Genomic DNA, 25,042 nt, shown 5'->3' with positions numbered 1-25,042 from the left:
TAGGATACAGCAGATTGTTGTGGACTGTTTCGGAAGACATCTACTTGTACTAATGATATTTACCGGGAAAGAGCACTCGACTTATCATTCCGGGCATAATGATCAGAAATAGTGGCAATAATTTCAGGTAGCCTGCCAAAATGGTGGCAGCACGGGCATGTGCTATGCTTTTGGCGGCCAACGTTCGCTGAACAATGACCTACAATATTGAAGTGGTTCAAATGAATGGAAGGGCGATACTATGATTGGATTTAAGACGGTTGTTGAAGTTGCACAATCGTAGTCACCGAATTATTGCTGTCTATCGAAAGAATTTATGAAAAAAACAAAATGTCAGTTATAGCAAAAGAGAGTACCTGATCAGCACACCAGTACCACACCGATACAAACGTTGATCTGATCAAGATTCCGGGCCATGGAAGATCAGAGCTAATTGGATCTCTCAGAATATGAAACGCGTCGGCACGAGGCAGCCCGCAAAGCGTTTTGGTCACATTAGCGTGGAGTACATCGGTAACATTGTAGGCTATGCTGGTGTTGGTCAACCCTACATCATCAAGACGTGGAATGGCTTGAAAATATTTTACCATAAGTCCTTGGATTCCTCCAACCTTCATGAAAGCTTGAATGAAAATAAACTGAGTTTTAAGCAACAGTACATTATACCAAAAGTTTATTCACAGAAATCGAAAAATATTCTCTGTGTTGGAGTTTTACTTCTGCTGAGATTTACTGTGAAATAGAATGGATTACAGGAACTCGGCCATCATATTGTGTACCCTTCCTACTTCTGCATTTTCCAGAGGAAATATAATTTTCAAAATACAATAAGAGTCTAAAATGACTTCAGAATGTAAAATATGAATTGCAGTGACAGACAACTATTATATTTGTTTTAAATTATAACTCACCCACATTGATATTGTTGGGGGATATATAGAAGAAGGTTACAGTGGCCAGGTGTCTGTAGAACAAACTCCATTTGGAGAAAATTGGCTAATTTTAGAGACTCAAATTATTGAAGACACAGATAAAAGATTATGTAGTAACCAAAATGTAAGTGGTGTAACCTGTAGGCAAACAAAACAGAAACTATCAGTCACCTAGAACAGACAGCGTCATTGAACCTATCAGCATGATGATGGTCTGAAGAGTGTCCGTAAAGATGACCGCGGTCAATCCACCTGTTAATGCAAGACGTAATGTACACAATGTTTACATTTTCAATGATTTTGCCTTTGATATCTCTACAAATTGTAATTTATAATGATAACCTTTTCCTCATGAATGCGTTGCAATTTCGTGAACAACACGTGTATTGAACTTGATAATATAGTACTCTTTTTACGGCTGGGAATTTCGACAGATATGAAAGTTGAATTTAAATACAAAAATTGTACTCCGTTTTTTGAAAATAGATGAGGGTATATGTATGAACCCTGGTGTATTTTCCAAAAACAATGTGACACAACAAAATAAGTACCAAACTGTTGTGAAAAAGAGAAGCAGTTTTGAAAGTGTAACCTATCACAGTGTAGGCGGCGGTGACTGCTAGGATAGCGGCTATAGATATATAGGTGTTCCACCCCAGGGCTTGCTGAACAAACACTGACCCCGCGTACACGTCCACCTGTAATACAAGTCGATACTAAGAGGACTACCACTGCTTTTCAAACTTTATGATTAAATTTTGAATGTATAAAAATATGTATGAAATGCTTTGTATATATTAAATAACCCACAAAAATTGCTAAAACGCATCACAGATGCGTATGGCCGAGTTGCAGTTTTGGAAAATTATGCACACTTGCATTCACGAAGTAAAAACATGCACGTATTTAATATAGTTTATAAGTATGAAGCTTTGAATGGCCGAAATAGGTATTCAGTGTGATAATGACCTTTGGCCTTTGGATTTCAAAAGCAACATGAATCTTGAATGTCATCAGGATTTGAAGTCTGATAAACATGCACCAGCAAGTACATGTTAGAGGTAAGCTCAAATATATAGTATATACTGACAAAGAGACCTTGACCTTTGTCCTTTTGACCTCAAAATAAATACGGACCTTCCTCTTTTGGATATGATCATGATATGTAAGTTTCACAAAGATGCCCCTAGTAGTATGAAAGTTAGAGACCGGGCAAGCTCAAATCTATGACATTTAGTGATAAAGTGACCTTGACCTTTTGACCTCAAAATCAATAGGAACCTTCCTCTTTTGGATGTGATCATGTTATGTTAGTCTCACAAAATGCACCAAAAAGTATGAAAGTTAGAGACCCATCCTTCGCCAATTTGAAAGCCGATATTTGCTACGCAACTCGGCTAATAAGAATACGCCTTAATCAAAGCTCTAATTCTAACAGTCACATAGTATTTGGGACGGACTAACGGCATGCTTTGGGAGTGACAAAAATTGTTTTAAGACGGGAGTCTAGACATTGCTTCCTGTCTATAGAGCAAATCAGCATTTAGTTGGTAACAGTACTGTATTTCCTTATTTCACACGAGTAATTGATATCGCGAAATGACTCTAGATCGCATAAAAATGAATTCGCGAACGGAGTGTTGATCAAGGGTTTTTGCATGTATTTCAGCAATACAGAAATAAAAGCGAGTGATTTTATTTCGCGAGTGTTGAGTGATAATAAATTCCTCGTGAATATTTATATAATCAGAATGTGTGTGTAACTTACCGATATTTTAGTGATGATATTTAGAAACTGAAGTAGTAAGCTGAGATAAGTTCTAAGTCTTCTGCCCCCAAACCTTCTGGTAAGATACTCAGGAATGGTAAAGATCTTTCAAAAGAATTCAAGCATGGAACGAAACTACTACAAAAATTGCATAATCGACAGAAATAAAACATGTCTGGAATGTTCCAATATGGATGAAATGATATTATCTTCCCACGTTCATGAAACTTACATTACAATGTATATTGTATGAGGATAACTTACATTATAAGGTATATTGTATATGGATAACTTACATTACAATGTATATTGTATGTGGATAACTTACATTACAATGTATATTGTATACGGATAACTTACATTACAATGTATATTGTATGTGGATAACTTACATTACAATGTATATTGTATATGGATAACTTACATTACAATGTATATTGTATATGGATAACTTACATTACAATGTATATTGTATCTGGATAACTTACATTACAATGTATATTGTATCTGGATAACTTACATTACAATGTATATTGTATGAGGATAACTTACATTACAATGTATATTGTATGAGGATAACTTACATTACAATGTATATTGTATGAGGATAACTTACATTACAATGTATATTGTATATGGATAACTTACATTACAATGTATATTGTATCTGGATAACTTACATTACAATGTATATTGTATGTGGATAACTTACATTACAATGTATATTGTATGTGGATAACTTACATTACAATGTATATTGTATCTGGATAACTTACATTACAATGTATATTGTATGAGGATAACTTACATTACAATGTATATTGTATCTGGATAACTTACATTACAATGTATATTGTATATGGACAACTTACATTACAATGTATATTGTATATGGATAACTTACATTACAATGTATATTGTATATGGATAACTTACATTACAATGTATATTGTATGAGGATAACTTACATTACAATGTATATTGTATGAGGATAACTTACATTACAATGTATATTATATCTGGATAACTTACATTACCATATATATTGTATATGGATAACTTACATTACAATGTATATTGTATATGGATAACTTACATTACAATATATATTGTATGTGGATAGCTTACATTACAATGTATATTGTATGAGGATAACTTACATTACAATGTATATTGTATATGGATAACTTACATTACAATATATATTGTATGTGGATAACTTACTTTACAATGTATATTGTATATGGATAACTTACATTACAATGTATATTGTATATGGATAACTTACATTACAATATATATTGTATGTGGATAACTTACATTACAATGTATATTGTATATGGATAACTTACATTACAATGTATATTGTATGTGGATAACTTACATTACAATGTATATTGTATCTGGATAACTTATATTATGTCTGGATAACTTACAATACAATTTACATTGTATATGGATAACTTACATTACAATGTATATTGTATGTGGATAACTTACATTACAATGTATATTGTATGTGGATAACTTACATTACAATGTATATTGTATGAAGATAACTTACATTACAATGTATATTGTGTGTGGATAACTTACATTACAATGTATATTGTATCTGGACAACATATATTATGTCTGGATAACTTACAATACAATTTACATTGTATATGGATAACTTACATTACAATGTATATTGTATGTGGATAACTTACATTACAATGTATATTGTATGTGGATAACTTACATTACAATGTATATTGTATGAAGATAACTTACATTACAATGTATATTGTATATGGATAACTTACATTACAATGTATATTGTATATGGATAACTTACATTACAATGTATATTGTATGTGGATAACTTACATTACAATGTATATTGTATGTGGATAACTTACATTACAATGTATATTGTATCTGGATAACTTACATTACAATGTATATTGTATATGGATAACTTATATTATGTCTGGATAACTTACAATACAATTTACATTGTATATGGATAACTTACATTACAATGTATATTGTATGTGGATAACTTACATTACAATGTATATTGTATGTGGATAACTTACATTACAATGTATATTGTATGAAGATAACTTACATTACAATATATATTGTGTGTGGATAAGTTACATTACAATGTATATTGTATGTGGATAACTTACATTACAATGTATATTGTATGAAGATAACTTACATTGCAATGTATATTGTGTGTGGATAACTTACATTACAACGTATATTGTGTGTGGATAACTTACATTACAATGTATATTGTGTGTGGATAACTTACATTACAATGTATATTGTATCTGGATAACATATATTATGTCTGGATAACTTACAATACAATTTACATTGTATATGGATAACTTACATTACAATGTATATTGTATGTGGATAACTTACATTACAATGTATATTGTATGTGGATAACTTACATTACAATGTATATTGTATATGGATAACTTACATTACAATGTATATTGTATGTGGATAACTTACATCGGAAGTCAGATACACTGGAAGGAAGATCCATCCAAGTAACAGTAGACAAACGGCAGACTGCATGAAATGACAATCGTTATTTGTTAGAAACACGGACAATTATGTCGCTTGAGTTCGAATTTACTATCAAAATAGAACTCTAAATATAGGATACCCAAGTTCGCCGATGTAAAATCCATAAACCAAATGGTATCAAATTTTACTCTGTAATTTTATATAAACAGAAATAATCAATCTACATTATTATCAAAATTTATTCCGAAATTCCGTGCACTTCTCACTGTATGGCCAAAAAATCAATCCGCCGCAAGTGTTGAAAAGGTACCGCATGGAATTTTTGTTTTTCAATTTGTATTTGTTTATTGGGTGAATGAGGTCACTCTTGAGTTATAGATATTTATGTAAAGGTTTTAATAAAATTACTGTATGGGTATTTTTTATCAAATAATTATTGAATGCATTCTCATCTATGTGCAATTGTTTAAAAATAATGTGAATTCAATAGTCAGTAATGTGAAGCTATTTTTAGTAGGAATAAAAATTCCACTGCATATTCTGTATAAACATGTACATAAGAAAGAAAAAGTAACTCATTCTACAGTCAACATGAAAAAACAAGATAATTCATACTTACAGCCAAGTAAAAATATTACCTGCCTGTCTCATCAAGAATTAAAATTTTTGGCCCGAGAAACTATTTGTTATTTTTAGACCTATGCAGAAATGAATTCAGAACAATATTTTGGTCGACTTTTAGCTGGACACTGGCTCAGTATCACGAAACAGAACGTTTCAGCATAGCAACAAGATATGACATAGAATTGCAACATTATATATCATTTTTAATTTGAATTTCTTACCACAATTCATAAAATGAAGTCTGTAATAGATACAAGTAATTGAAAATGAAACAAAGTCTGCATTTTCACTTATCACAGCCATTTTGACCGTGCCACTAACTACCCAAAAAGAATGACAAAACCCATAACGATTTAGAGACTCCTTAATTTTGATCATTCAATATAGTACATAAAGTATGCTAATAACAAGTATTTAGAAATAATACACAGCTCTTATCATATCTATATTTATCAAAACCACATTAACACAGGTGTTTGACGATTTATCGTTTTCATTCATATGTTGATTCGATATATCCCTGTGAACTCGAAATAAAAGACACCACTGAGTCTTCCACATCTGCCTCGTAATTAGATATTTTACTGAAAATAAATACCGGTATTAACAGCAAACAAACCATTCAACTTTATGACAAACGGGATGATTTCAGTTTCTCAATCGTCAACTTTCCATATATATGTAGCAATATTCTATAAGCATCGACAAAAGTGTTTATATCTCAACTGATTCGATACGCAAAAGCTTGTTCTGTGTATGGTCAGTTTTTATATCGAGGCAGCCTACTGACAAAATACATGTAGTTAATGATACAGGGTTTTCATCAGTTTTGTTTAAAGTCAGTATTTCGCAAATTCTATGGTCGTTTTAACGATCTAGCTTGCTAATACAACCCATCGTTAGGTCGAATACTGTCAGACGTGTTTCATGCCAAATGTTACACCGATCTTAGCACACTGATTTTGACACGGATTACTTTGTTTACCTTATCAATATATAGGGATCATTGTGTTGTGACAGGTTGACATGTGCTGTTTACTCCTCTTAGGCACCTGATCCCACATCTGGTGTGTCCAGGGGTTCGTGTTTGTCCAACTCTCTAATTTGTATTCCATATACGAGTTATGAGATTGATCAATGTTCGTTTTCTTCATCACTCATAATAATGAAGTCGATTTGGGTAGTTAGTGGCACCGATCAAAATGGCTGTGATAAGTAAAATTGCAGACTTTCTTTCAAATTTCAGTCACTTGGAGCTATTACGGACTTCAGTTTATGAATTCGGGTAAGAAATTCAGCTTAAAAATTATATATAATGTTGCACATTCTATGTAATACCTTGTTACAATGCTCAAACATTCTGTTTAGTGGTATTGAACCAGGCCCTAGCTAAAAGTCGACCAAAAAATAATAGGCATTTTTCTGAATTCATTCTGCATATCTTTGGAAATTTCGGGATGAACTTTTGTAGCAATGTAGATTGATTATGTGTGATTATATCAGAATACAGAGTAGATTTTTATACTACATTTTGGTTTATTGTTTTTTCATCGGTAAAGTTGGGTAACCTATATCAAGAGTTCTACTCCTTTACTTTTTTTTATATTAAATTGTAACCCAAGCGATATAATTGCCCGTGGTTAGAGCAACAAAATTCATTTGCACATTTTTGTTTGTACGATTTTCAACCACCGTGTTACCGTTTTAGTACAATAAAAAATCTAAAAGAAAGAAGTGATAAACAGGGTTTCTTGCTACATGTACCTATTATCAAAAAATAAAGAATTCTGAAAATCGAATTTTTCATCATTATTTTCATGTTTCCTTTTTATAAACTGAAGATCTGTAGAAATAATTTGATTAAGCACGTACTCCCCATTCGAAGGCCACCACCGCGATCCCACTAGCTGCACCGCTACCAGCCAGACCAATGAAATGCTCGCTTCCAATATTGCTAGAAAACAACGAGGCCCCGATCTGGAATATTAGATATAGAACAACTAACAATCAGTAAAGATGGATGACGGATATATGGGGTAAATAAAGTAAAATACACATCCTTAAAACATCGATTACAATACCAACAAGCTTTATTGATGATTAGGATTAAGTTTTTGCCTGAGATTTAACTTCAAAACATTGGTAAACAAACAGTGACTGAAGTCAGTATTGACAGCAATCTATCAAATCATTGTCAGCTCTCTCCAGTTGTCCTCGGTGCGCCAAGTCCCACAGTGATAAAACAGGTTTTAAGGCTTACTTCCATCCAAAAGAAAGGAATGAAGATTAAATGTATATCTTGGAATCACCCAAATCCATCACATACTACAGACGGTATTAGTGGTATTTTCTAAGTTGCGTTTGCTAACTTTGCATCCCTGTCGTATCATCGTGTAAGGAATATTTCAGAATATATGAAAATCACCTTAACATTGCCATCCCGTCATTATGTTTTCAGCACGCGCAATATAGCGAAGTTTTAGAATAAGCGTAAAGTTTGAAATGCTTCTACATACTTACCGGAAACCATAGCATTGCCCTTCCAGCCAGAAAATAACCTTGTGTGGTTGATCGCTCTTTTTGCCAAACGGACTAAAAATTGTCACAAATTAATAAACAACAGGAAAATGGATTTCCTAAATTTTTTGGACAGAGTGCAAATAGAAATCTAAAATCATCACTCTTGAATATAAATATAGAATATCAGAGAAGATAACGTTAAACTTGTCGTTCAAAAGCTAGATAACATAAATAATTAGCTTACCCAGATTCCAACCAATATGACGAATACGAAGTAAAGCACAACCACGAAAATGTCCACCCAGTTGTCTAGGCCGGCTTCCATGGTTCTAACAGAGCAGAACAAATGCTTCACAATCTGTCGTTTCACCGGTAGATCCAAAAAATCTTAAACTGTAAGAAATATTTCTTATCATTCACTGGGTTCAACACAACATTGATGGGTTCGCGTTTGTTGGATATCGCGGTTTCGGTTTGCTTGTTTTTTGTTTGTATGGAAACCGCTCTGCAGGTAACTATTTTATCAAATAGTTTTCATAATTTAACAAACTTGTATACGGAAAACAATGTGCGCATGAGTTGTCGGGTAATGTAGTCTTTCTACAGATGCTACGCAATGACAAAAATAACCCGTGGAATTGGAAATCACTCGTGGATAGATGAGAGCATATATTTCTTATATTCTATATTTAAAACATCATGCTGCCATCGCTATTAATGATTGGACAGACTTTAAAATGTATGGAAAGGATATAAAATCGTTTAAAACTGTTTGCATGATTTATAAGGTCATCTCTCTGTAAAACATTGTGTTGGGGCGTAAGCTTTGTATGAGAGATTGACTGCCTTAATGCTCTAAAGCAATATTAATAACGGCACATGTGGCTGTTGAACCGAGTGAAGTATGAAATGGTTATTGGGTGTGTCCCAAGTGATAATCATAATTCAGTAAAAATACGAGATATATATAGCACTAAAATGACCAACGACACGAACAACCAGATTGTCAAATTTTCGGGACGACCCGTCCCTTCTTCAGGACAAACGATTGATTAATTTTATCTTGCTTAACGTCTCGCTCGAGAATTTTTCACTCATATGGAGACGTCACCAAGATCAGTGAAGGGTATCAAAGTTAGGCTCGGCGTTTATGGCCATTGAGCAGTGATGGTTCCTTAGCGTGCCACACCTACTGTGACACGGGTCATCCGTTTTTAAGGTCATATCCGAGGACCCGTGACATTCACACCTGATGCTGAGCGTTTGGCGATGGATCTGTCACTATCTTGATTAGGTAAACGGAATTATCCGTAGTCAAAATCAGTGTACCAAGAACGGCCTAACAATCGGTATGAAACACGTCGAACAGCATCTGACCAAATGACAGGTTTTATTAGCAAACTAAATCGTTAAAACGACCATATCATTCGGGAAATGCTGACTTTAAACAGAACTTTAAATGAAACCCATGCAACATCAGCTTGTTTGTCAGTAGCCTGTCTCGATTTGAAAACTGATCATACGCAGAACAAGCTTTTGCGTATCGAATCAGTTGAGAGATATAAACACCATATGCAGGTGATAATGGAATATTGCTACATAAATATGGGAAGTTGAAGATGGAGACGCTGAAATCATCCCGTTTGTCATGTTTAGTTGTTAATTTGCCATTAGCATCCATTTTCAATAGAATATATAAGTATGAAGCAGATGTGGAAGACTCAGTGCTGTCTTTTATTTCGAGTTTACTGGGATTTATCGAATCAACATATGAATGAAATTGTTTATTGTTGATAGATATTTAACATCTTCGATATATCTAAACGTCGAATTGAAGGCCAAAGCAAGAATTTTTTTGTCTTATAAAAGCTTTTGAATAAATTCTGCCTCATAGGAATATAAAAACGGGTCAACTAACAAAGGAACACAATTCGTGCCCATCGGAATTCCAATATACTGTTGAAATACCTGATAATCAAAGACTATTACGATATTGTCAATGAGGAACTCCAGCATAATTTTGATTTCAACTTCAGAGTACCTGTTCGTGGAATCAGAGTGGTGTTTAACAAAGTAATTTTTTTTGGATGACTGATCACTAGATATGAAAATTTCCTTTTTCCATTTTGTTGAAGAAGCTACTGTCTTTGATGTTAAAAAAGTCTAGTCTTTAATTTATCATGAGGAATGGTTGTGTAAACTGTTAAAAAGTCATAAGTTTTGATGTTGTTGATTTGAGAAAAGTTTTGCGATTCTAAATTTATTCAAAGTTCTTTAGAATTATTCAAAATCCACATTTGATTTACACCACTTTTGGCATATATATGCAGTCACACAATGCGTTTGACCTTTCTCCTTCACAGTCGTTAATATTTGCGTGAGGAGCAAAGATAGGGGCTTGGTTGAACATTTACTGAATCCAACAATGTATCTTTGTTTTTTGCGAAGTTTAGGAATTCATATAATTACATGACATATAACACACAAAACTAATGTCTTAAACTTTTGACAAATATGACAAGATAACTGTTGCATGAAAATACGGTATCTTACATAAAAATACTCCCCCCCCCCCCCCCCAAACACGCCAGTGCCCGTCAAAAAAACGCCTACAGATAAAACGATGATATTAGCTAAACAAAAACTCTAGAAAACGTACGTCCGTTGCTAATTGCTACTGAATGTAGGGAGTTTGTTAGCGGACTCACAAAATACCAAGAATACAAACATAATTATGTATAAATTTATATGAAAGTTTCTTTAACTCGTGTAGGACGTTAATAAAACAACTTCTGTAAAACAAACTTTATCACTGAGTAATTCTATTGGTCAAAACCCGAATTCCATTAATGGATCAGTCAATTTATAGGCTATACCATTTTATGTACACACCATAAATACAACATTTCCACGCTATTCTATCGAAACGTGGGGAAATGAATTCATCTTTACGTTACATTCATCTTTACGTTACATTCATCTTTATGTTACATTCATCTTTATGTTACAGTCATCTTTACGTTACAGTCATCTTTACGTTACATTCATCTTTATGTTACATTCATCTTTACGTTACAGTCATCCTTACGTTACAGTCATGAGAGGAACAGTCAACGTTGGCTTTCAAAACCATAAAGACTACGCCAAAAAGCCACAAAACATATCGCCTGTCTCCTTCAATCTGAATCAGAGGTTATCAAAAACCGTCAATTCATCAAACACCCTAAGTACAGCGTCTAGTCCGAGAAACTTCCTAAATAAGTGTCTACTCTGAGAAATATCCTAAATAAGCGTCTAGTCCGAGAAACTTCCCAAGTAAAGCATCTAGTCCGAGAAATATCCTAAATAAGCGTATACTCCGATACACCCCTTAAATAAGCGTCTGCTCCGAGACACATCTAAAATAAGCGTCTGCTCCGAGACACATCCAAAATAAGCATCTACTCCGAGACACACCTTAAATAAGTGTGTACCCCGAGACACGTCCAAATTAAGTGTCTTCTCCGAGACATATCCTAAATAAGTGTCTTCTCCGAGACACGCTCAAAATTAATGTCTTCTCCGAGACACATCCTCAATAAGTGTCTATTCCGAGACACATCCTCAATAAGTGTCTACTCCGAGACACATCCTAAATAAGTGTCTACTCAAAGACACATCCTAAATAAGTGTCTACTCCGAGACACATCCTAAATAAGTGTCTACTCCGAGACACATCCTAAATAAGTGTCTACTCCGAGACACGAAGTAGCGCGTCTACTAAGAGATATTATATCTCAAGTAAAGTGTCTACTCCGAGACATATTCGACTCTACAGTACTCACACTTCCTGGCATTGTTTGGCTGTGTTACTTTCCAAATGAAAGGTCGTGTAAGATCGATATCTGATTCCTATTGAGTTTTCTTTCTCCCTTGGTTAATTGTGACTGGTTCGCATGCCAGTAGTGAAACAGAAGGAACTCACTCTTCTTAGGCACCGGGTCTTACTGGGGATTCGTGAAGGTCTATTTCGCAGAATCGCACCAACCATCAGGGTATGGTTATATCAAGTAGATATACAGAAACCAGCGTAGGACATGTTTGTCATAAATCAAATTTGTTCAAGGCATGTTAAAGCAGTAAAATGATTTAAATATGTCTGCTCAAGTGCAACAACAAAAAGGTTACCTTTCTTCTAGCATTTTAATTTAAAGAAATGAGATTTTCAAAATATAGATAAGAGTCCTCGTTCTATGGCCCAAATAAATTTACATAAATTTAATTTCTTTAGCCTTCTCGTTTTCATTATTAAATGACACACTTTTTTTTTACAACCTCCAGTTTCCTTTTTGTGAAAACTTTATCATATACTTTTGAATTGCAGACAATGCACATTCAAGATGATAAGAAAATGATAAGTCAAACTATGTCAGTGATATCAAAGGAAAGCTTGTCAACCATTCTACCAAATAAATGAAGCAATGGTATATTACTATAGCATAGCAAAGCCGTCGAATCCCACGTTCCAACAAAGTGTTTTAGATAAAGACGACCTTGTGAATCGAATGTTAAGTGCAGAATCTGTCAAATCATAAATAACGGCGGCAACATGGTGTTTTAAAGAAAAAATAAGGTAAGAGGCTCAGAGCTATATCACCTGAGTGTTAATTAAAATGTATTAAAAGTCCCAAAGGCTATGAAATTTCTAACAAGAGTTGTCAGAAGACAACATAGCTCGCCAGGAAGCATTAATCTACTAGATATATCCCTTTAGTTCAAAAGGTTAAAGTTTTTGAAAAAGATGTCGAAGTCCAAGGTTACTAAGTCAAACGTTTCAATTTCTTACCATATCAAAAACCTCGGTCATGAAGCATCTGAATATGAAATATCAAATCCCTATCCCCTTGGTTCAAAAGATATAGCCAAGATTAATGTTTTTGAAAAGTAGGTCAACGTCCAAGGTTGATATTTCTGGTAACAAAAAATGCCCTCTTATGAGGAATCTACATTTGAAACATAAAAGCCCTATTACTCTTAGTTCAAAAGATATAACCAAGGTTAAAGTTTTTTTTAGCAGTGGGTCAGAGTCCAAGGCAAAGGTTATTAGGTCAAATGTCTTCTACCAAAACAAAGGTCTCTTCATTAGGCATCTATATATAAATATAGATTGCCCTATCTCTTTTGGTTCAATTGATATTAGGTTTTTTATTTTAAAAAAATAGGTCAAAGTTCAAGGTCACATGGTTAAAAGTCATGATACTACAACAAAGAACTCTTCATGAGGTATCTATATGTGAAATATCAAAACTCTATTCTCCTTAGTTTAAAAGATAAAGCTCAGGTTAAAGTTTTTAAAAAGTATTGATTGATTGTACATTGTCTAACGTCCCTCTTGAGAATTTTGCACCCATATAAAGACGCCATCATTGCCGGTGAAGGGCTGCAAAATTTCGGCCTATCCTCAGCGCTTATGGCCTTTGAGCAAGGAGGAATCTTTATCGTGCCACACCTGCTGCAACACGGGGCCTCAGTTTTTGCGGTCTTGTCCGAAGGACCGCCCCATTTAGTCGCCTCTTACGACAAGCAAGGAGCAATGAGGACCTATTGTAACCCGGATCCCCACGGGACCAAAAGAAAGGTCTCTCCATGGGGCATCTATAGGTGAAATATCAAAACCCTATTCCCCTTGGTTCAAGTAGGCCAAAGTTCAAGGTCAAAAATATTGGTACCACAAGGAATGTCTCTTCATGTGTGTGTGTGTGAGTGTGTGCGTGTGCGTGTGAAATATGAAAACCCTATCCTCTTTGCTTCAAAATATATATAGAGTCCAGGTTAAAGTTTTAAAAAAACAGGTCAAAGTCCACAGTAAATGTCATTAGGTCAAAACTCATGGTCCAAAACAAAAGTTTTTTTTCATGAGGCATCTAAATGTAAAGTATCAAAACCCTATCCCTCTTGGCACAAAAGATACAGCCCCGGTTAAAGTTTTTTTTCTTTAAAGTGTGACGCCGACACCAGGGTCATGACAATAGCCCTTCGGACAGTCGTTCCGGCGAGATAATAATGTTCCTGTTCTCCAAACGAATTAGTATTACTTCGTGAAATCATGACAGTTTTCGAGATGGACTCTGCCTACGTGTTTTTGCCACCAAAAATATGAGATGGTAGGGTATTTGAAAAAATTCAAATATTTAGTGAAAGGTGTAAATAACGAACGGTGATCAATCTCATAACTCCTATAACGAATACAAAATAAAGAGTTGGGCAAACACGGACCCCCAAACATACCAGAGGTGGGGTCATGTGCCTAGGAGGAGCCAGCCGTGAGTTTCAAAGTGACGGATTATATCAACTGCTTTGAATATACAGTCCACGAACACTAAACACTCGCGGAAGAGGGTTAACTTGTCTGTGTCTCACCATGTTTGTTTACAAGCTGTCGATATCAGAATGCAGACGATGGATTTATATTGAATGTAAAATATTCTTCAGTCCCTTATAAATTTGTATTGCAAAATATATTGATTAATTTTATGATAATAAAATTAAATTATAAATTATTGACTTTACTGTTGTATGAGCAAAACCCGAAATGAAGACAAGAAGTGTATCATTTTTATCATAATCATAAGGCATTTCATAGAATAATGACCGGCATTCCTTTGGTCTTTGCAATAACCATGGTAGAACATGTGTTATATTAACACTATATGACTATTTTGGACCCGCCATAAAGTCAAAACCCTGTTGTTGATATATTCATAAATTTTGGTAAATCACTTTCTGCTTCTCGTTAATATGCATTTAGTTTTCAGATAGTATCATCAAAATTAAAGAAGTCTTTCAAATGGTAAACAGATTCAATCAATATGGCCATTTTGGCTACACCCTAGTACCAAAACCCCTATCCCTGAGATCATGAAATTTACAGTTTTGATAATGGGTCACCTGCTCCTTCTAAATATCCATTTACTTTGAGCTTAATATCAATAACATTAAAGGTGCTAGTAAAATATTTTACTCATACTATATGCCGCCCCGCTCTGTAGTCGGAGCCTCTACTCTAGGGATCATGAAATTTACAAATTTGGTAGAAGCTTCCATTTTCTACATGACTAAGAGATACATCTAATTTTTCTTACAGATATATGGTTGTAAAGAAGAATATGCTTTGAAAATTGTCATTTTATTGTAGTTTTTGTCCCAAACCTAAGGCCCCGGAGGTGCGGAAGTCCTTTGACAACTTATATTCTCATTGTACCGAAGATGTTCAATGCTGAACCTGAAAAGAATTGGAATAGTAGCTATCGATAAATTTAAAATCTCCATTGTTAATGCACGACTGACGATGAACGACGACGGACGCAGACCAATAGCAATAGGTCTCCTGAGTGAATCAGGTGACCTAAAAAAAATATACGATTGGTGGGGATAACACCCTGGCAACTGTCCACGAATGACCTCGGATTCCATGGCCGGGTTACCGACTGTCATTGAGTAGCAATCAGCCCGGGGGGTGGGGGGGGGGGGGTGGATTCCACATGGTACAATTGGTAATGCTATAGTCTCATGCTCTTCGTAAGCATACATCTAATATTTTATCACAATACCATGTAGTAACGACCCCGTGTTACCAAAATCAAACTCTAAACGCCTGATCAGAAAAATTGATCATCACTCTTTTACCTCATTAGCTCTGTCCTAGAGCCAGAACCTCCAACGCAGCTGTGGAGTGTTTCACAATATTACAATGCACACAATTTTTCATAGTACATGTATAAAAAGACGATTTTAAAAGATTAAATAAATTTCTCGTTATATCCTATTAGACCCTGAACTCCTGGTCCCGGAGAAGGTGGATAACTACATGTCTTTTACAACCATGTACACATTATTTCTTTAGAGATCCCACCCGGCCTAGAGTCTGATCTCTCGCCCACGGGTCATCAATTTCAGAAACTTATTAGAGGGATCAATGCTTCATAAACCTGTACAAAGTTTTTATTCCAGCTGTGCAGGGGCATGTGCAATGCTGGGTTCGAATCTTGGTCGCGACAGACCGAAGTCGTTTAAACAGGTAGTGACAGTTCCATCGCCAAACGCTCGGCATCAGGTGTGAATGTCATGGGTCCTCGGAGATGACCTTAAAAACAGATGTCACAAAGGTCTAAATTTAACGCCCTTTGAACAACGGTCTTGGTGACGTCTCCATATGAGTGAAAAAGTCTCGAGAGAGACGTTAAACAAGATACAATCAATCAATCAATTACCGCATTAGTTTGCTAGCAAAATTGTGAGCTAGTGAAAATCATGGTTCTGGCACATAAGCCTCCTGTAGGGTTTATATAGAATAGCCTTCGTCGATTGAACAAAAGGAAAGCAATTGTCCATTACTGATGAATTACGTGAATATTAGTAGATAATATGTTTACCATGGAGTTTTAACTGAAAAAAAAACATTACCTATTTCTTAATTAAGAGACATTTGGGGAACCCGACCTGAGACGAACCATTCATTCGTAACAGACTTTCTAAATATTATGAATTTGGACATCCTTAGAAATTAATATATTCCTTTTAATGTACATGAACACAGGTAAAGAGCACCATTTAAATCCCCAATGCACCAAGATAATGGTTATGAATGCATGATTTTTGCATTTATTCGTTATGATTTGATAAAAGAAAGCAATAAAAAAAATGTAAGTATAATTATGTACACGTACGTACGGATTATATCAATGAATAAGAAACATGTTTTTAGTTTTATTGATAAAATGATATACACAAGAGTTGCTATAACATAATGACGCAGTTGTAAGACTATGACAATGTGTACATCAGCGATGACCCATGAATTGAATGTAGAGGGCCAGGGTAATCATTTTTTATCTCTACTTTGAACACATCGCCTTCCTTTGAATCAAGTTTCTGCATTTTTATTTGGTATAAAGTTCCTTTGGTGTCTTCGTTTTAGATCGCCGTGGAGCCTGTGTATTGGAATATAAGGGGAAATTCTACAGACCACTTCTCGTCGTATCCACGTGAGAAGATGTTTCCTTGGTGACTGATGCACACGTGATCCCCGATTTTGAATTTTAAGTGGTTTTTCACTCGTTTGGTTTTAAGGTAGCTCATTACACTAAACTTTTATCTAATGGCTCCTTAAAATACCTGTTATGAAGAATGATTTCGCCATTGAAAGAGCGACACAACCTCTTAATTATTTTATATGATTTTTTGTTATTTTTTTTCCGGAATGGTAAAAGGGTCTTTTGTTTGCAAATAATAGATTATAAAGTCCTAATTTTTCTTCCTCTCTGCAAAAATAGCCTTCCTTGAGAGTTAAAACACTCGAACATGACTATCCGTTCGCTTTGTATACCCCTTTACTAGCTATGACGTCACAGCCTACTGCACTACGTTACGAAGTCACAGCCTACTGCACTACGATATGCGGCGAAGTATGAAGCGCGAGTTCGAGGACTTGCGTACTAAGGCTAACCCCTTTACATGTTCCAGTTCCAGTGATAATGGTCAAGTCGAATATATCCTGAACTCTCGGGCATCGGGACCTTCAGACACCGGCAACCCATATATCAGCAGAACACTCAGATTTTGAACGCCAAGGAATCCGGAACACTCAAATTCCACGGAAGTCCCTACTCACCCCACCCTTAGAAAACTTATTTAAAATCATCCGGAACATCTCGGGCCTTTCACAGACAAATGTCTGTAAAAGACCTGGGGTGTTCCGAATGCTTTAGAGATGACACTCGGATTTTAACCAAATATATCTCTTGTTTTGCTGACCCACACACCAATAGGTACAAAGCTGTCTGAATAATGATAAACTTCTCAACATTATCATACTGAATAATAAGTACAAAACTGTCTGAATAATGATAAACTTCTCAACATTATCATACTGAATAATAAGTACAAAGCTGTCTGAATAATGATAAACTTCTCAACATTATCATACTGAACAAACATCTAAAAGAAAAAAAAATACATGTTCAATAATTTATTGAGATGTAACAACTTGTGCAGCTTCTTACCTGTATAGAGTCATTATTTGTCATGATACGTTGTCAAGTATTTCACAGTATTGGAGATTTAAATGTTTTTAAGTCCCTACCTATGTTGGTTTCAGATGACTGGGTTCTGTTGAGGATGAATAACACACCAGGGAAATCTGATACGGAGGGAAAGTGTACAATAATGCTCTGAAATTAAAAACTTTTAAATTTACCTTATCTAGTATTTTTTAAAGATGCAGATTTAGAAGAAAGCAACAACAAAAATCCTTGCCACACTTGAACCTACGATGTACAGATCAATTGTCGACACGCTAACCTACTGAGCTACCCAGCTAATGTACATGCACTCTGGTCCATCGATATACATTAGTAACTTCCGTGAAACATACAAGTAATCCCGAATACATAAGGTTAAGTCGAAGCGCAGTTGGGAACATTTTACCTCCAAAACTGAAGATCAATAAATTAAAAACCTCACAGAACAATACAGTCTACAGGGGTCATTCATAATTGTCAACCATTGTACCATTTTCCAAAGTGTGCAAAAAGCACGCTCGGGGGGAGGGGGGGGGGGTAAAAAATCGACAATTTTACCGTACGCTCTTTTTTCTCTTCCGGATATATTTCATAAAAGTATTGGTCATGTTACAAAAGTATATAAAAAAGACGACAAGATAAGACAGAGAACAAGATAAGACAGAGAAATCTTTAATTTTTTTCTATAAAAACAAAAATCTATTATGTACACAAGATTTGCACCTTTATAAAACATTATATCATTCATATATAACAAGAAATAGGGGTACCAATATCAAAGAACTCATTGTTTGAACTAAATTGCTCATAAACTTGATTGTCGATCTTCTTGTTGGGAATTTAAAAATGGTTAATGTACACTTTGAGGGGGTGGGGGTCTCAAAAGTGTGCTTTTTGCACACTTTGGAAAATGGTTGACAATTATGGATGACCCCTTAATTGATATTATACAAATTATACATTGTTAATATTAATTCAGTTTCTGAATGTTTAGCCGAACACACCTGTCAAAGGAGCATATGCATACCTGTCGAGTACTTCTGTTTCACTCAATACTGTGTAAATTTAGTTTTATCAAGTTGTGTACCAGTGATAAAAGGTGAAGATAACGAACAGTGATCAATCTCATAACTCTTATAAGCTATACAAAATAGAGAGATGGGCAAATATTTATATCTTTAATAATGAAGAAAGTGATGCCGTTAACACGGTACGTTAAGGAGGTATGCTACACCAGAGAAATGTAGTATGGGTGAAAAGTGGAGGATATGTACAACAATATTTTGAAATTGAAAACTTTCAAATTTACTTTATTTAAACAAAAAGTACAGTTTTAGTTGAAAGCAATCTGAGAAAAATTTAAAACCCCTGCTGGACTCTAACACGCGATGTACAGTTCAGCAGTCGACGTGCTAATCTACTGAGCTACTATGCTAGGTGAGAATTTTTTAAATGAATAGACAAATGTTGCTGATATTTACATTTTCCACCATGTTTTAATTTAAAAGGAGGTCAGTCATTATGACGATGTAGAGTACATCCTTAAGAGCGAATTGCGGACATTTTACGGACAAACTTAACATAAAAGTGCTTCGCACTTTTATTCAGTTTGTGAGTAAAATGTCCGGAGTTTACACGTCGATAAATTCTTTAAAAAGAATGTTTAATCCTATAATATTTAACTTTCGTAAACAATAAATATGACACGAGCCTTGTTTACATGACAAACAATTATGAGCTATCCCATGTAACACGACAATTGACATTCACACTCACTACGTGAGAATTTATTCAAAAACTTCTACCTGAGGAGAAAAAATCTCTTCCTGTGGCCTTCAATTCGACATTTAGATATATCGTATTAACTTTCATTCATAAATATGCCGATTCGATATATCCCTGTGAGCTCGAAATAAAGACACCACAGAGTCGTCCACTTCTGCTTCATACTTAGATATTTTATTGAAAGTAGACATTAACGGAAAACTGACAGCTCAACTGTATGACAAACAGGTTGATTTCAGTTTCTCCATCGTCAGCTTCCCATATTTATGTAGCAATATTCCATTATCACCTGCATATCGTGTTTATGTCTTCCAACTGATTCGATACGCAAGAGCTTGTTCTGCGTATGATCAGTTTTCAAATCGAGTCCGACTACTGACAAACAAGTTGATGTTAAAGGAGTTTCACCAGTCTCGTTTAAAGTCAGCATTTCGCAAATTCTATGGTCGTTATAACGATCTAGTTTGCCAATACAACCTGTCATTGGTTCAAATGCTTGGTTCTTCATACACTGATTTTGACAACGGATTACTCCGTTTAACTGATCAAGATATAGGGCTCACGGCGGGTATGACCGGTCGACAGGGGATGCTTACTCCTCCTCGGCATCTGATCCCACCTCTGGTATACCCAGGGGTCCGTGTTTGCCCAACACTAAATTTTATATTCATTATAGGAGTTATGAAATTGATCACTTTTCGTTATCTTCACCTTTTAAATATAAATTTCATTAACAAAAAATCGTAATCATATAGTCTATATATAATGAAATGTTTGTTATTTGTCAGTGGATTTCTACCATTGTGTACATACTTTGTGAGATATGCTTTAACACATGGTCGCAGCGCATAATTCGCTAATTAAACGCCTTTGTACGTCCAAACAAATGCATATATTTTACTTAGTGTCACAAATATGGTATTCAATGTACTATCTCACGCTGCTGTATATACTTGTCAAATTCAAAAATCCATAATATCGAAAAGCGATAACTTCAGTATAGCCAACGCCTTGGCATCTTCGATATTTTTTCATTACATTTCTTTTATAAACTATGGCAAGCCCTTTTACTATTTATTCGAAAAATAAGATATCTCTTTAAATCAAAGAGATATCTCTCATTTTAAAGAGATGTCTCTTTAAAATGAGAGATATCTCTTAATCTTAAGAGATATCTCTCCAAATAAGAGATATCTCTTTCTCTTAGAGAGATATCTCTTTCACTTAGAGAGATATCTCTTTCTCTTAGAGAGATATCTCTTTCACTTAGAGAGATATCTCTTTTACTTTTAGAGATATATCTTACACTTAGAGAGATATCTCTTTCACTTTAAGAGATATCTCTTTCACTTAGAGATATATCTCTTTAAGTTAAAGAGATATCTCTTTCACTTAAAGAGATATCTCTTTCACTTAAAGAGATATTTTTCTAAGAATTCCTAGAGAGATATCTCTCAAAGTATAAGAGATATCTCTTTAATCATTGAAAAAGAGGTATCTCTCAAAGAGAAAGAGATATCTCTTTCCAATATTTTTATTAGTTTGAATACTTGAGGAATTCTCCCTAAAACGGAAGCCCGCCAAAGCAAATCTTACCATGTTGGCTGGGGTGTTGCTAAAACGCGGAACGGAAAATGGAACGGAAGACGGAACGGAACGGAAAACGGAAAATATATTATGCAATAATGTTATGAGAAGGTCAACATTTTGCAAAATCAAAAGGCTTATTATGAACAAGGGATACAGAAATTACAGAGAGAACAGAAAGTCATCCTCAGAATCCACCATTTCATGTTGATACCTCATACTTATGGAGCATACTATTGCATTATTATGTATTTTTACATGGTGTATTTTGTGGATGAATGTACCAATAGGCGCTTGCTTAATAATTTGCATAGTAAGTTTTAATAAAAATACCAAGCAAGCGCCTGTTGGCACCATCTTTTTTTCCCGGCTTTGTCATCCCTCCCCCCAGATTTTGACGGTATGTTGTTCCACAAATGAATAAAAAATGAATAAGATAACATACTGAAAGACTTGAATTATAATTGAACCCCTTTCAAATTCTATTACTTTATTCTGCCTGATATCGTAAGATAAAATTTTATGAGCCCATCCAATGAATAAAAGGTACCTACAACCCCACCTCTCCCCCCACCTCTCCCCCCCCCCCCCCCCCCAACCCCGAAAACAACATTGTAAAAGATAAAATAATTTTTTAAACAATTTTCCCCAAACATAGCCTTTTTAAATCGAACGTGCTTTTAATCGAACTACATATGTTTAAGATAACTGAATTTGAATTTGAATTTAGTTCTACACCTGGTACAATATACATTTATGTATCACATCAAATTTTAAAGCGAACGAGTCCGGTGAAGAAAAAAGTTTTGCCGCATTTGGGATGAATCTATGTGAAAGTTCGTACATTTACCGATATCCTGCGGAATAGTGTTGAAACTGAAGAGATACAACAGGAAAGAAAGATTGAAACAAAACCAATGTTAACTAGGGTGAAGTTTACGACCAATAGTAAGAGGTATTAACAGATTTATTTCATAATATATGAAATAGCAAAAGCTAACACGGAATTCTATACAAGAATTTAGTTTAAAAATTAACTGTCAGAAGTTCTCCCTATTTAGGATTGGAGTGCTGCGGTTAGTAAGTCTCCTGTTAGTTGAAAAATAATAAATCAAACACACGGTGTTTAACTTGTTGACTAAATAAGATCATGAATTATTATTTATTGTTTTATACATACCACACTCCCTGTTGTAAGTACACACATACACGGTATTATGTGTAAATACATGTACATGTGCGTTAATGACGTTTTGCCACAGGGGGGGGGGGGGGGTCTAAACCACGTGTGTTCTTTTTATTCTTTACCCATAGGTGTCACTGCTCGCTAACACCTCTGTCAATGCCGAAATTTCAAAATTCTTGTAAAATGCCTTGTAAATTCTTATACTAACGTTTTATTAAATTCGCTTACTCAATTTATGATGCAAAATTTTAAGATAAAGTTGTTTTATTGCTTGTAAACAATTCCCAAATTGTTGATTTTAATCAAAATGAATCCCCCCTCCCGATTTTTACCGCTATCTTATCTACATTAATCATTCGAATTCTTAAATTCCGTTCCGCGTTTTAGCAATACCCTGATGGCTGCAATCCCGTGAGAAAAGTTTGCTTTTACCGCATGTGAAATGTATACATGTACAGGTAACAAAAAACAAAGACAATAAATTGATGAAATATACAAGCTAGACTAGATTTCGCCTCTCGGCAACTTGACAATGTTACCCCCAACAACTTCTTCAACCTTTCCCGCCATTTGTAGGCTAGAAGTATTTTGCTTGGTTAAAAAATAGGGTTACATCATTTCAATGACAATGCAACAGGAAGAAGTCATTATGATCACCGGGGGAAAAATCTAAAGAGATATCTCTTAAGGTTAAAGAGATATCTCTTTTTGAAAATTTAAAGAGATATCTCTCTAACTTAAAGAGATATCTCTTTTTACATCGATAGAGAGATATCTCTTTACGCTAGAGAGATATCTCTTTCTGTTTGAGAGATATCTCTCTAGCTTTGAGAGATATCTCTCAAAGAGAAAGAGATATCTCCCAAGCGTAAAGAGATATCTCATTTGTTTAAAGAGATATCTCTTTAAACAAAAGAGATATCTCTTTTGGTTAAAGAGATATCTCCCTAGCGTAAAAAGATATCTCTCTAACTTACAGAGATATCTCTTTAATCAATAGAGATATCTCTCTTATTTAAAGAGATATCCTATTTTACGAATAAATAGTAAATGGCTTGCCATGATAAACAGCTAATATTCAATGTTAACACTTAAAAAGGCTTGATCACCCAAACGTTTGTGTATACGCCTAACATTTTTCTGAACTCAAAGCGAGGCTTAAAGAAAATTCTTATCAAGACGCTGATTGGCTAGTTAAAAAAGATAGCATATTTACGGAAGCCTATAGGTGATAGGGTATAGAATTAATATTCATTTAACTGGCGGCCGCCACTTCATTTATACATGGCGGCTGCCAATTGCAAAAACAATTTAATACGTATTGCTGAGTGATTATTTTGGAAAGATTTAGATTAGTACGCAAACACGCAGCATCCCTTTTCAACGTGTAGGGGCAGTCGGTGGAGAAATTGTCTTCTATAATTGTTGACAAGCAGAAAGGAACCTAAAAATGTCTCTTTTGCCCAAATTTCATATTCCTAAATTGAAGGGAGTGGGCTCCGTTCGTTCTTCAATTCATCAGTTCATTCATCATTACATTTTTAACATTCATTACTACCACCAAAAGATTGGGATGGTGGCCAATCCGCCAATTAATCTTATTTCACATGTGAAAATGACTTACATTTGAAAATAACAGAAAATGAACGTTGTCAAAAAAAGTCGAGAGGGGTCAGCACCCTGGTTCTACGTGCCTGACACGTTTGTATATTAGGTACACATAAAGATTTGCTCATGCGCGAATCTGTCGACATTTGATATCGTGAACATTTATATAACTTTGTAAATTAACAGCACAAGCGAAAAACAACAATGCTCTTGATTGGATAACACATACATATTACTAAGTATTGGGGAGGGATATTACAGGGATTGCACCCCTTTCATTTTGAGAGAAAGAGAGAGGAGTTGAATAACTGGCGGCTGTCATACATTATGTATAAATTAAGTGGCGGCCACCAGTTAATTTATGAGGCGGCCGCCACTTAATCTAACTGGCGGCTGCCATATAAATTAAGTGGCGGTCGCCAGTTAATTCATGTGC

The 25,042-nt window shown here is 34.8% G+C and overlaps 1 protein-coding gene across 2 annotated transcripts in view; it reads right to left on the bottom strand.

Moving 5' to 3' along the window:
* LOC125678281 (sodium/mannose cotransporter SLC5A10-like) overlaps positions 1-18,856 on the bottom strand; it is a 35,255-nt gene extending 16,399 nt beyond the window's left edge. The window contains exons 1-10 of one of the 2 annotated variants that reach the window (XM_048916610.2): positions 18,503-18,856; positions 8,627-8,775; positions 8,383-8,454; positions 7,735-7,839; positions 5,221-5,280; positions 2,701-2,805; positions 1,525-1,630; positions 1,104-1,184; positions 357-622; positions 64-199 (exon numbers count right to left, since the gene is read on the bottom strand). In XM_048916610.2, the coding sequence (XP_048772567.1) occupies positions 64-199; positions 357-622; positions 1,104-1,184; positions 1,525-1,630; positions 2,701-2,805; positions 5,221-5,280; positions 7,735-7,839; positions 8,383-8,454; positions 8,627-8,707 (1,012 nt within the window). In that variant the 5' untranslated portion in view covers positions 8,708-8,775; positions 18,503-18,856. Of the gene's footprint in view, positions 1-63; positions 200-356; positions 623-1,103; positions 1,185-1,524; positions 1,631-2,700; positions 2,806-5,220; positions 5,281-7,734; positions 7,840-8,382; positions 8,455-8,626; positions 8,776-12,206; positions 12,363-18,502 lie in introns of those variants that run through there. The other variant, XM_048916609.2, reaches the window with a different exon arrangement.
* Between the last annotated feature and the right edge of the window lie 6,186 nt (positions 18,857-25,042).

This window comes from Ostrea edulis, chromosome 2 (genome assembly GCF_947568905.1).
Source record: "Ostrea edulis chromosome 2, xbOstEdul1.1, whole genome shotgun sequence".
Classification (NCBI taxonomy): domain Eukaryota; kingdom Metazoa; phylum Mollusca; class Bivalvia; order Ostreida; family Ostreidae; genus Ostrea; species Ostrea edulis.
This window is presented reverse-complemented; position numbering and strand designations above follow the sequence as displayed.